Genomic DNA, 12,902 nt, shown 5'->3' on the forward strand with positions numbered 1-12,902 from the left:
GCGCGCTGACCATCGTTTTACGCAATAGCCTAGATGCAATGTTTATGTATATAAACCGTTAATGAAGACCCACCACCACCCAAGTGATCCTACCTCTATTACTCTTAATGAACACTGGTGTAGTTTTACTTTAACTTTAAGATGGACCATTTTGTTTAATAATAATAAGAAGACTTTGGTCAATTTGGTTTACATCTCTATATTTAGAAATCGTGTCATCGTCAGTCCCTTTGCCAGCTTATCAATGGCAGCTTACACTAGGACTTTACTTCCGGTGATTCAAACTTAATGTGTCATCTCCCGAGGGAGATGACAAAAAGACAGTACCCTTCCGATTTATCGGTATTAAAGGCCAAAAATTCGAGTCATTATTTTAATATAGTAGTATAGATATCTGATAATTTATAAGAGTCTGGAAATGGCACAAATTAAAACAGAAAAGAGTTTCCAGAGAAAATATCACTTTCTATTCTCTAGAATATCAAATTATAAATGACATGTTCAATTGTATTACAAAAATGTGAACACAAAGTAAAATTGTGCTCACATAAGGATGTCAATTTCACTTCTTTGTAGCTTCTTCATAACTTGGCGGAGCTCCCCCGTTCTCCTTATATTTGGGAGGCGACATCACTGCCCCGTATCCAGACCTTGCAGCTGGAACGGATGGTTCCTGACTTTCTTCCAAAACATCCGGAAGTGCATTGAAAGGAGCGGAAGAACGAGTCGAAGTTGGTGCCTGTGTTGATTTCTTTCGGTATTTTTTTACAATAAGAATAGTTCCTAATAATCCAAGTACTGTTGGGATTAGAAAAAATATCATCACATATACCCATTTCCTCGAAATGCAAGTTACTTCAATTTCAGCATCTCCTTCAGTGTCGGAACTGGAAGTGACATTTAGAACGATAGATGGATGTTTGTGAAGTGATGGGAAATGTAGAGTGCAGGAAGGAGAAGCCTGAGAATTAGTACATTCCGCCACATTATTCGAGAGATCATACAAACGCTTGTCCAACGTGAAATTGACCGCCAGAACGGTTGGGTATGGCATGATATATCGATTTGCAAATATTAAGTAATACTCATCATCTGCCTTGACTGTGTAATGAAACACAGCAGGTTTGTTAGAATAACAATATAAAGAGTTACTTAAAACACTACACGTGTAAAAACATTCGTCGTTTTTAAACTTTTTGAAATCGTCTTCACCTTTAATTATTATAAATTCTAGAGAAGAATCCGGGCATGCAGAGATTTGAATCCTGGAGTTGGCCAACAAGTAAAACCCCCAGTATTCATAACTATTGTATTTTATTTGCGTTTTCTTCTTGAATGTTACATTTTGTAATCCTTCTAGATAATTAGAGGGTTCTCCGTCCATTAAATATGCGTTAAACGTCGATTTGTGTGACGTTATGGTTACACCATCGCAAAATGTTTCCGAAAACTTTTTCGGAACCTTTCGCATATCTGTTACCGTAGCTTCAACATTTTGTGTCTTGTTCACATGGAAAACTGTTATCAAAGAAGTTGTCAGAATTATTGCTACGATCCAAGTCCATAACGTGCAAATTCGGACTTGAAAAGATTGTCCGCGACAGCAGAAACACACACATATCCACGAGCAGTCGCAGTCCCCTTCTTCGCCATGATTTCTCCTTGAATGTAAGTGATGGGTGTGGATTGTAGTTGTCGTGAAAGAAAATCCCCCACCACCGCTAAATCCGCCTCCACCACCACCACCACCAAAACTTCCGGTTCCATGTACCATTTTGTTTTATATAGAAAATCTGCAGACAAAAATTGTAATTAAATATTTTAGAAAGAAACTGTTTCTTTTCTGGTTAACCTTACACTGTTTTAACGCTTTACAATAAGAACAAAAATCGTTAAAACAACCTGAGCAGTGCAAATGTATGTTAATCATGAAAACAAAGGAAGTACGTGTACAAAATGTGTTAAGCAACCAGGACGTACGATATTATTGAAACGTAAATAGATCATCGTATGAAATATTTCAGTGGAATTGCAGGATTTAATGTTAAAAGAAAATAGTTTCATTTGTTTCAATCAAGTAACTCAATACGCTTTTATACAAATATAAAGTAGTACATGTATATAAACATTACAGAACCATGGAGTGTATTTGTCTATTTCAACTACATACTTTTAAACACATTCATAACCGTTTTCTTAATGGAGGATTTTTAATGTTAACCATTATCTCTGTAGGAAGAAGAAATAAGCGTCTTACCTATTGCTTAGAGATGGTATATACTCATCGATGTTGCTTTATAGGTCGATAATGAGGTTTCGCAATGCGTGATAACAGGGTCACATGCCTTACGTATGGGAGATTTGTAATGTAAACATTAGATTGTGACCCGTGGTTTTAAATTTCCAAGTGCTTAACGGTGAAATTTGAGCTTAAATATTTTGATATACCCTGGTATATATTTAGAAAAAAGTAGATACGTTCAATAAACAAATCTCCAAAAATCCTCTATCTAATAGCGATGTACCAAGTTAGTATACATGTATTACCATGAGTAAAACATTTTCAAAGGGGTTTTGTTTGATTTTTTCCCCCGCTGAAATATATTTTAAAACAACAGATCATTTTCCAATAAAAGCGCTGTGTTTAATTATGATTTCGGGCTGAAAAACCTTTAGTCCTTTAGAAATGTCACTTTCTGTGAATAAATCATAAGGGGCAATTTCCTGCTTGCTTCGTAGGGATATGATTTCGATGAAAAACGTGATGTCATTTTTAAAGATATAACTTAAATATTAATGTTCTTGGAAGTTGTAAAGTCGTGTATTAAGGGTATATCCACGGAATTGTTCAAATTGACCCTCGATACGTATTATAAGGAATCAAATACGTATAAGGACACTTGTTAGAAACATGGATTTTTTTCACCAACGTGTAAATCATGTAAATATGAAATTCTATGGTATTTAAAATTATCAATTTTTGCCGATACCCTTATTATTTTTACCCTTTTTATGTAACTTTAGAAGACAACATTGAAAAATATTAATAAAGATAACAATCTATTTATTTTCAAATTTCCCAAACATCAATTTTATTCTACCTGTATTTGACCCTGGAAATTGAATTTGAAAATATTCTCGTACAACCAGTATCGTCAGTTATTATTGGCAGCAGCAGCGGCCAATCTATTTGTGCCTGTGTAAGAAAGTGAGTTATTTCTTTATTAGTTCAGTAAAATAATTCTTTAATGATTACTTGTATAAAATCATGAATAAAATATTTTAAAAATTTGCTTTAAAATAAGTCTTAATTGTTGCTATTATTTTTCAATTTCATTTTCATTTTTTTGTCTGATAATTATTAAATTATGATTATTTAAAAGGAGTTTACAATATGTGCTCCCCAACCTGAGAGTGTACAAGATAGAACGCAAATCGATAAAATAAATTATTTATCCTACATGCAAATATTAGAGCTGAATCTCTTTAAAAAATAATAAAAAATTAATTTCTGTGATAGGTGAAACTATCTGTGTAATTTTCTTTAGTAATCTCTATTCATTATGTCAGTAGGATTATTGAGCGACCAAAGATAGACAACGAGTTATACATGTCAGAGCAAATTAAATATTTGGATGGTAGCAAGTGACTGAATGCATTAACCTGATTTCATGTTTAAAAAAAAACGGGATGTGTTTGTGAAACACTGATGCCCCCGTATGGCAACTTATAGCAAAGGTTAAACTTTCTCAAATGCAAATCAAATATGTTGACACCCAAAGTAAGGCCCTGTCCCGAGGAATAAACCTGTGAAATATGAAAGGCCTAGCACCAACCATTGAATAGATATGGAAAAGGTTAACGTTTATTTCAAAAGTATGTCAAACATCAAGGTCAAGGTCAAATAGTCAAAATTAATGGTGCCAAAGGAAAGGCCTTCTCTCAAGAAATACACATGTGAAATATGAATGCCCTAGCACCAACTGTTCAAAAGTTATTGCAAAGGTTAAAGTTTTCCAGAAGTAGGTCAAACTCCAAGATCAAAGTCAAAGGATCAGAGCTGTTGGTATCCAAAGAAAGGCCTTGTCACAAGGATTACATATGTGAAGTATGAAAGCCCTAGCACCAATTGTTCAAAAGTTATGGCCAAGGTTAAAGTTTTTCAAAAGTAGGTCAAACTCCAAGGTCAAAGGGTCAAAGTTGTTGGTATCCAAAGGAAGGTCTTGTCACAAGGATTACACATGTGAAGTATGAAAACCCTAGCACCAACCGTTCAAAAGTTATGGCCAAGGTTAAAGTTTGGTAAAATTTTGCAAAACTGGGTCAAATGTCAAGGTCAAAAGGTCATGTATGGTGCACGTGGTACCCAAGGAAAGGTCTTGTCGTAATGAACACTCATGTTAATTATTAAAGCCTTACCCTTGATAGCGCAATAGTTATGTGCTAGGTTAAAGTTGACAACAGACAGACAGACAAACATACAGACAAACAGACAGACAGGACAAAATCAATATACCCCTGGGATCTTTTGATCCTGGGGCATAAAAAACTAAAATTTGATTATATACTAAGGTGCTTAATTGGAACATTTCATTTTCTGCCAAATTTTTGAGGTAACAAAAAAAAAATGTTCATAACACTAGTAATAAAATCGTATGCATATTTATTTCATTTTTCTATTTTTAAATAAAATGCATTATGATCATAATTTTTTCGCTATGGGATATATACAAAAAAATGTATATCGTGCTTTTATTTTGGATATATTTAAAAAAAATGTACTTGATTTGTCCTAAGTTATCATAATTTGAGCCTATATTGGATTGGACTTTATAAAAAGAGAGACAAATCTTAACAGGTTTATTTTGTTTAACTTGTTTTGTTGAAATTATTTTTTCTCAGAGAATAACATAAGTAAGATAAAAAAAAAAGAGAGAGAGAGAGGTGAAATACTGAAAATAAACATCAAAAGGCACCTTAAGGCCGTCTTTAAAAAAATTCTGTTTACCCTCTCCCGACCGATGGACTCAAAAATCCATCTTTTTTAACCTCCAGGAAACAGGTATTAAATAAATGTAATTTGTTTCAATAGAAGACCTTGTTATTCCTCGGTTCCCTTTTCTCTTTTATTTTGATTTATTTTTCTAAGTGATTTTGTGCAGGTAAGTTCTCGAAAATGGTTCGCTTGATTTTCATGGAACTTTCAGATGTGATAAAACATCAAAGAAACGGCATATATATATATATATATATATATATATATATATATATATATATATATATATATATATATTACAACGTCACTTCCGGTCGAGAGTCATTGCCAAATTTGTGTTTTTAAGATAAAAGTTTGCATCTCCTGGAAAAAAAAACGGTTAAAGATAAAATCAAAAAACTTAGGGATGATAGATCTTGGTTTGTACATTTGCAAAAGGTGTTCCATTTCTTTTGTTGCTCACTAAAAGTGAGGTTAAAAATTATGGATTCCCAGGATTTCGCAAAGGTGCAAAGTTTAAAAAAATCTTGAAGAGTAACAAATAACTAAAAAGAATACAAACCAAAGTAGAAAATAAATAATAAAAATAAAATAATTATATCAGATGTTGTGGTGGTTATGGTTTGTTAATATAAGTTCTTTTGACACTTTTTACAGGAATAACTGGTATAATTAAATTACATTTGGAATATTTGGCATTGTCCCTTGAAACATGACTTTTAGTGCATACCTCACTGAGTGGGATTAAAAAGAATAGAAACATAAGACGTTATAATTCTTTATTCAGATATTCACATATTTCCTCAACAGCTTTTAAACTATTTTTATAGTTCTGTATAGATAGGAACCCATGATCCATTCCAGTGAAATGCCTATGTTCTACTTTTTTCTTCATTGTTTGTAATCGCTTTGTCATATAAAAACCATCGTCACGTAGTGGGTCGAATTCTGCCGTCAGTATATAAGTACTTGGTAATTGGCCTACACTCCGATCGTCTGCCATCAAAGGAGCAAACGAGGGGTTAAGAAACACAGGCTTTATAAAGTTTGATAGAGTTACATTTTTTTCAGTATTTGAAGTTGCACTAAAATCACCGACTCGTAATTCTTGAGGTAGATTTTGAATATTAACATGTCTGGCTTCCTCTGAGGCAAGCCATTCAGATGTAAGATGCCTACCAGCTAACAGGTCTAAATGATTTACTGTTAAGAATTCGTGTCCAAATGCGTATCTTAACCAGAATTCGGCCATTCTTTCGGAATTAAGTAAACCGGGGACGGAAGTTCCTGCGTATTTAACATAGGCTGGAGTTGCAAACTGAAAGGCCTGTAGCGCTGGATATATGAGAACTTGAACCTTTATCTTTGGGAGGTGGGTAAAATTAGGTCCCAACAATCGGAGTGCCACTGCAGCCGCCAAATTTCCTCCAGCGCTATCTCCTATAAGAAAGTTTCTGTGTGAAAGCAATCATATTTCTTCAAAACAATTAATCGCAACTTCTGATCATGAGGTCTTTCCGACAAGCGGAAAAACAAAGTCGAATGAGTTACATGTACGTAAGCGTCCATGACAACCCCCTTCTCTATAAACATTGCTACCTCTTGATATCTTTAGAGTATGAAGCTTAACTTCATTGAATGTAAAGATATTACCTAAAAAAATATACAACAGAAGGGACAATCAACTCTGTCGATCCAATACTTTAATAAAATAGGACGCGACTTCATTTTGTCTACAATTTAACATTCGGTGATGTAAATTTCCGAGCTTGCCGCAAAGGCCCAAGAAGACGCGAAATCTTGTCTTCTGCTATTGTTTTGGGGGTTCAATAGGGCGTTAGAAATCATTATGTCTTATTATGAAAAAAACTAGTGTAGAAATCATTGATGTCTTATTATGAAAAAAACTACACTAGCAATTAACACCTACCCATGACACCAATCCTATTCGGATCAGTTCTATATTTCTTGGCGTGACGAAGGAAGTGACTTGTTGCACTTACACAGTCGTCTATGGGGGCGGGGAAAGGAAATTCCGGAGCCAGGCGATATCTGTAGAAAGATGCAGCAACAAGTGAAAAAGATTTTTTTTTAAAAAATGATGAAAAATTAAAAGTGAAACTCAGAGTCAGTTTGAGTAGGATACTTGAAACAAAAGGTAATGTCAACAAGCCTTTAAAAATCCTGACCAGAATGAAAATGTATCAACAATTATGTGCAAACTGATATTTTTCAACATTAGCTGATTTAATTCAACCCCCCTCCCAATACTTCGGAAAGTTTATTTAGAAGCATACTCAACAGACACTACAACCATTTGCTTCCTTCTTACGAATCTTCTCATCATTGGGTCATGGGAATCTAAAAAATATTATCACTGTCTATTAAAAAATACAGAGACTAAAAATGTTGACACATTGCAGTGGCGGATCCAGAAATTTTAGAAAGGGGGGGCGGCTCAGTGCAAGGAGCTTTTTTTTTTTGACAAGTCAAAAAAACAAAAACAAAACAAATCTACGAAAGTCCATTAAGCTTATTTTCGTAGGTAACAAAAATATTTTTCGCAAATAAACGCAAAACTTTTGTATTATATAAGGCGGGGGGGGGGGTGTTTCCATCCAGCCCCCCCCCCCCAAAATTCAAATCAGAAATTTGTTGTGCGGGGATGTTGCACCGCTTTCCTTCACTACTATGACTCTTCCTACCAGCCTCAGAGGGGTCTGCGTTTTCTGGGTGTTGGGGGGGGGTTTCAAGGTCATTCTTTAGTTACTTTATTCTACATTAATTGACATGGCAAATTTCAGGGAGAGCCACCCCCCCCCCCTTTCCCCTAGATCCGCTCATGGTTAACAAACGGCTTGAAAAACTAAAAAACTACTAAAAGTAAACAAGTTAACAATGAAATAAAAAGTTAACAATGAAATAAAATGTCAACACTAAAACAACGTACTAAGAAACACAATACGTCGGTAATTAGTTCCAGGAGTACAATCAGCCGTAACGAATTTGAAGGATATATACATCCAATGCTGATATCGGAGATAGGAAAACTAATATGGCGTGTTGCATTTTAGGAGTCGTGTTCAGCCTTTAGTTTTAGCTATATCCGTAGCGTTGCTTTTGCATTAATAAGTTACAGGTCAACATAAATGAGTTATGTCAACATAGTCATATAGCATAACTAAGTTGTATGCCGATATAAATATAAGTTGCATCTAGCATAGTAGTTACATGTTTGCAATATTTGATAATTTATGAATAATTTTCCAAATCGTATCTGATATCATTTTTCTTGCACGTCAACGTGGTTATGTTGGATTTCGACATACTTATGCTGCATTTTGACATAATTGTCTTGCATGTCGATAATATCTATAGAAAAATAACTTGTATACAGAGGCCAGATAATTTGTATGCCGGAGAAGCTATTCATTTAGGTTACATATACTTGAAATTTTAAAGGAGAATTATAGTAAAAACTGTCTAGTCCGACACTTGTGCAAATCGTTTCACTGTGAATTCCGACCTCTATTTTCATTCCCTTTTTTTCTATTATCTGTGTTATTTACACCCAGGCACTGCCTATTCCAATACAAAATTTCTTCCCTAGTGTATGTCGATCAGAAAGGTTTCACTCCAAAATCAACAGTGTTGTATCGATAAAATATTCTTACGGAATATTTGGAAGTGGAACTAATACCTCTGGATCCGAACACCCAACCCCCTCCATGGTAGAACACCAGTCCAGGTAACAGTTTGTCCTTCGGATGGTTTTTCGGGCTATATACTCGTACATATACTCCATCAAATGTGTCATCCACAGACTAATATATAAAAAGAGATTAAAACAGAATTTGAATCAAAGAATTTAAAATGTATTGTTTACAAATTTTAGTAATTTTAATGTTCCAATGTGAAAACTTATAAGTAATGAAAGCTTATCCAGCAGGAAATCATAAAACTTTAATCACTATTAATTTGCATTTCAATGATTAATTGTTTAATTTCATCGGAAGCCTGAACTCCTATCGCTATAATTACCCGCTCTGTGTGTTTTTAAAGGTTCTACATTTAGAATGCATAGTCTAAGTACTTCTTTTTTGGAGTGTGAAACAATATTTATGTAAAATAGTATCTGAAGCAGCCAAAAAAAAAAAAACTCTTTAATTAAAAATAAAATACAGAACTGTGACAGTGTCGTTTGGATCGATAACTGGTTTGATGGACCTTAATTTTCTGTAAGTTGATACACCATCTCCAATTCCAAGCACATCTAGAAGAGAAACCTGAAATTGCCAGAATATGCATGTCAAAGCTAAAAAAAAATGTATCCCCAATAGCATGAAGAGAACATAGAGACATTATAGAATAAGTTCCAACCATGCCAACAGAAGATGGATCGAGCATACATGTATAAAAATTCAGAAAATAGAGCACACTTACAAAACCCATGACAAGTTTGAATTTTGCTAGAAACGCCATCTGCTGGTAAGGTTCTTCTGCTTCCGGTGGCATAGGTGTGTAGAGATGGTACGCCAGTCCCACCAGGGCCGCTGACAGAATAACCAAAAGGAACTTATATTTATCCATTTTTTTCCTGGAAGCAGAAAAGTCAGTAAGTAAATTAAGATAAAAATCACAATGAGAAAAAGAATGTAGCACTTTCTGAAAAAAGTGAAATGTAAATTGACATTGAAATTTGTGCCTGCGCATACACCAGCCATTCCAGAATTCGAACAGGTCAAAACAAATCATTCTCGATAAATGAACAACCTGCTTAACCACTAGACTAATCTCAACACAATGTTAAATCTTACGTACACTTCGGGACACTTCTTTTTTTCAATTATCAATTTTTTTTTAAAAAAATATGCCTCTCTAAAAGAAAAAAAATAGGAAATGAAAGTTTTGGAGAAAATTCCAACACAGTATGGTCATATCAATTTAATTCTGTTTCAAAGAGGCAATATTTTAAGTGATTCCCTATTTAAAAAGCACAAAATCTGTTAGATTATGCTTTGTGACTAATTCAATTTTCATTTAATCATTATATACATGTATTAGAAATCGATATGAAGTTTCACATTTTAATTCTAAATTGGGTAGTATATATCGTTATATCTGATTCATATTATCAATTTTTTAGGGGAAAAACACAGGAACAGCAGCACCATTTTTATTTTCTAATGTATAGCATGTTCAGGGGATACGACTTAAGTTAGTTTTTCTATAGTAAATATTATTTAGGGGGAGGGTGGGGTCGAACTGATTAATGATACAATTTTATTTCTCCCCCTCCCTCCCATGTTACCACATTTTATTAGAAGTTTCACTAAAACTCCACAAGTTGAAAATGTAAATAACAGTTTATTTAATAATACTTAGAGGGATTGTGTGTTTTATTTCACAGATTCGGCAACATTTTGATCCATTTTACATGAAAATTATCTTGAATCATTCCTTAGCTTCTGTTAAAAAGAAAAATAAACTAGCTGTATATACATACCCTACCTTTTTATTGCCTTCCCTAAGCGTCCTACATTTTGCACCTCAATCCATAGAAGAGACTGTGTATTACGTTGGCAATTTCTACCCCAATATTAATTTCCTATTTTGTTTACACGTTAGATTATCATGCGGAATATTCCTACAATGTAAATGTAGTATAACACTTTAGTATGGATTATTATAATATTAATAAATTGTAAGAGGTCATATCGTAAAAATAGTGTTTTACTTCCAAAGATAACTGGTTTAGCTAATCAAGTATTGACTCTCAGTCAACACACAATTCCTACTAGTAATCAAATACGGAAGCGTATAGGTGTCAACACTTGTTCTAACTTGTACATTGTCGTCTTGTCAACATTTAAGTATCATAATTTCTTAATTATACACTTATTTTACATTATATTTAGGTTTTTTTGCATAATTTAAAGCACCTCCTTTTATTGGATGCTATAAATTAAATGATGCTTTAAAAAATATTGATTTGAAAATATTGATCTAAACATAAACACTTTTGACCCCCCCCCCCCAACACAATAGTAGAATTTCTAAGAAATTCCAATTTCTGTAACCATGGCTACATTATTTGTCAATATGTACATGCCTTTACGTTGTCTACTTGTGTACCAAGACAGTTTGACTGAAATCAGACCAACTCTAAGAGGAAAAGCCTTTTAAAAGAATTTTTCAGAAATTGCTATTTTTAATACATACTGTTTTTGATACGTCGTTTGATTAAAAAAAAAGGATCTGTGTATCTTGATGCAGTCTGTTTTTGTCTGTCTCTGACCTGTGGGACTGAAGAAAACGCATTCATAGATTCTAAGACTTGCGATTTTTTTTTACCAGATTTCAATAAGACTAAGACAAATCCAATAATTTTTTACTCAATTTGTTATATCAATGACAAAGTTGTTCGCTAAACCTGTTCATTTGAATTCAGCCAGCAATACTGTTGTTCAAATAACTTATTTTTAAGCTTAAAATGAATCATCTGAAAATGATGAAATACTTAAAGTAGAAAGAGTTAGAAAGAAAAACCTAGTTTTGTGTCATGTATTAAATCAACATGATGATAGAGATTTTAATTTATTTTTGAAAGAGAGCGATATTGGGGGACGTTTACAGTCTTATTTTAATGAAACACATTCAAATGGTTTCAAAATTGATACATGTTTTAAGAATTATACGTTAAATTGTATCTGGTACTTAAGAATATGGAGAAAGGGGGATCATTCAGTGGAAACTGAGGCGTATTTTTGCACATGTATGTAAACAACGGGATCAGGCATTTTAAGACTGCTCATCACCATGCAACCAAGGCTGTACTAATATACTACATGTATATTCTATACTATATTCTATCACATTAAATTGCGTACGCTAATGCGGTGGGTATTTTCCGATTTACGTGTAGTTTGTATAAGCTTAAAAATATTTCTAAGCAATGCAGGGCATTATAAAACCTATTTTTGACTTATTTTTCCTGTACATCAGACTATTTCTATCAAGAAGAGCATTGTTTTCTAATAAAATGACTGACCACTTTTAAACTTTTAAATTGCGTCTCATTTGAAGTTCAAAATCTTGTACGTGAAAAGAAGAAAACTCTTGCTGTGGCCTTCAACTTGATATTTAGATATATCGACGACGTATTGTCAATTAACAATGGTTATTTCCATTCGTATGTCTATACGATATATCCCAGTGAGCTTGAAATAAAAGATACCACAGAGTCGGACACATCTGTTTCATATTTGAATATTTTACTAGAAAAAGACGTTAATGGTAATCTAACAACCAAGCTTTATTATTTATAAACGTGATGACTTTAACTTTTCAATCGTCAACTTCCCTTACTTATGCAGCAATATATCTTCATCGCCTGCGTATGGGATTTATATCTCTCAGTTGATTCGATACGCAAGAGCATGCTCTAGGTATGAACAATTTCTAAAACGAGGTAAGTTATTGACAAACAAGTTGATGAAACAAGAATATCAGCAGTCTATAAGTTCTATGGTCGATACAATGACCTTGTCAGCAAATACAATTTATAATTAAGTCAAATGCTAACTGACGTTTTTCATACTAATTGTTAGGCCATTATTTACACACTGAATTGTCGACGGATTTTTCCGTAATTACCCGATCATGACAAGGAGCACACGGCGGGTGTGACCGGTCTGCAGGGGATGCTCACTCCTCCTTGGCACCTGATCCCACCTCTGATGTTTTAGAGGTCTGTGTTTGCTCTGCTCCAAAATTTGTATTTTTAATGGACTTTTGAGATTGAATACTGTTCGTTATCTTTATACATTTCATATTGCTCGATCTCCCAGTCACTGTAGCCATAATCTCAAAAAACAGCCAAATATCAAGTCCAATTCTTGGCATC

General features: G+C 33.8%; 2 protein-coding genes across 2 annotated transcripts; both read right to left on the reverse strand.

The window, feature by feature from the left end:
* Positions 1-359: 359 nt before the first annotated feature.
* On the reverse strand, positions 360-2,308 carry LOC133181423 (uncharacterized). The gene is made up of 2 exons (XM_061315933.1): positions 2,258-2,308; positions 360-1,793 (listed from the first exon to the last, which is right to left on the reverse strand). The coding sequence occupies exon 2, from the start codon at positions 1,772-1,774 to the stop codon at positions 563-565; it is 1,212 nt and encodes a 403-aa protein (XP_061171917.1). The 5' UTR covers positions 1,775-1,793; positions 2,258-2,308; the 3' UTR covers positions 360-562.
* A 3,457-nt stretch (positions 2,309-5,765) lies between these two features.
* Positions 5,766-9,586, reverse strand: LOC133181112 (arylacetamide deacetylase-like). Its single transcript, XM_061315654.1, has 6 exons — positions 9,440-9,586; positions 9,184-9,282; positions 8,697-8,820; positions 7,294-7,357; positions 6,927-7,048; positions 5,766-6,436 (listed from the first exon to the last, which is right to left on the reverse strand). The coding sequence occupies exons 1-6, from the start codon at positions 9,584-9,586 to the stop codon at positions 5,766-5,768; spliced, it is 1,227 nt and encodes a 408-aa protein (XP_061171638.1).
* Between the last annotated feature and the right edge of the window lie 3,316 nt (positions 9,587-12,902).

Source organism: Saccostrea echinata, unplaced genomic scaffold (genome assembly GCF_033153115.1).
Source record: "Saccostrea echinata isolate AGI-Se365-2 ecotype Australia unplaced genomic scaffold, CSIRO_AGI_Sech_v1 ptg000008l, whole genome shotgun sequence".
NCBI classification, from domain to species: domain Eukaryota; kingdom Metazoa; phylum Mollusca; class Bivalvia; order Ostreida; family Ostreidae; genus Saccostrea; species Saccostrea echinata.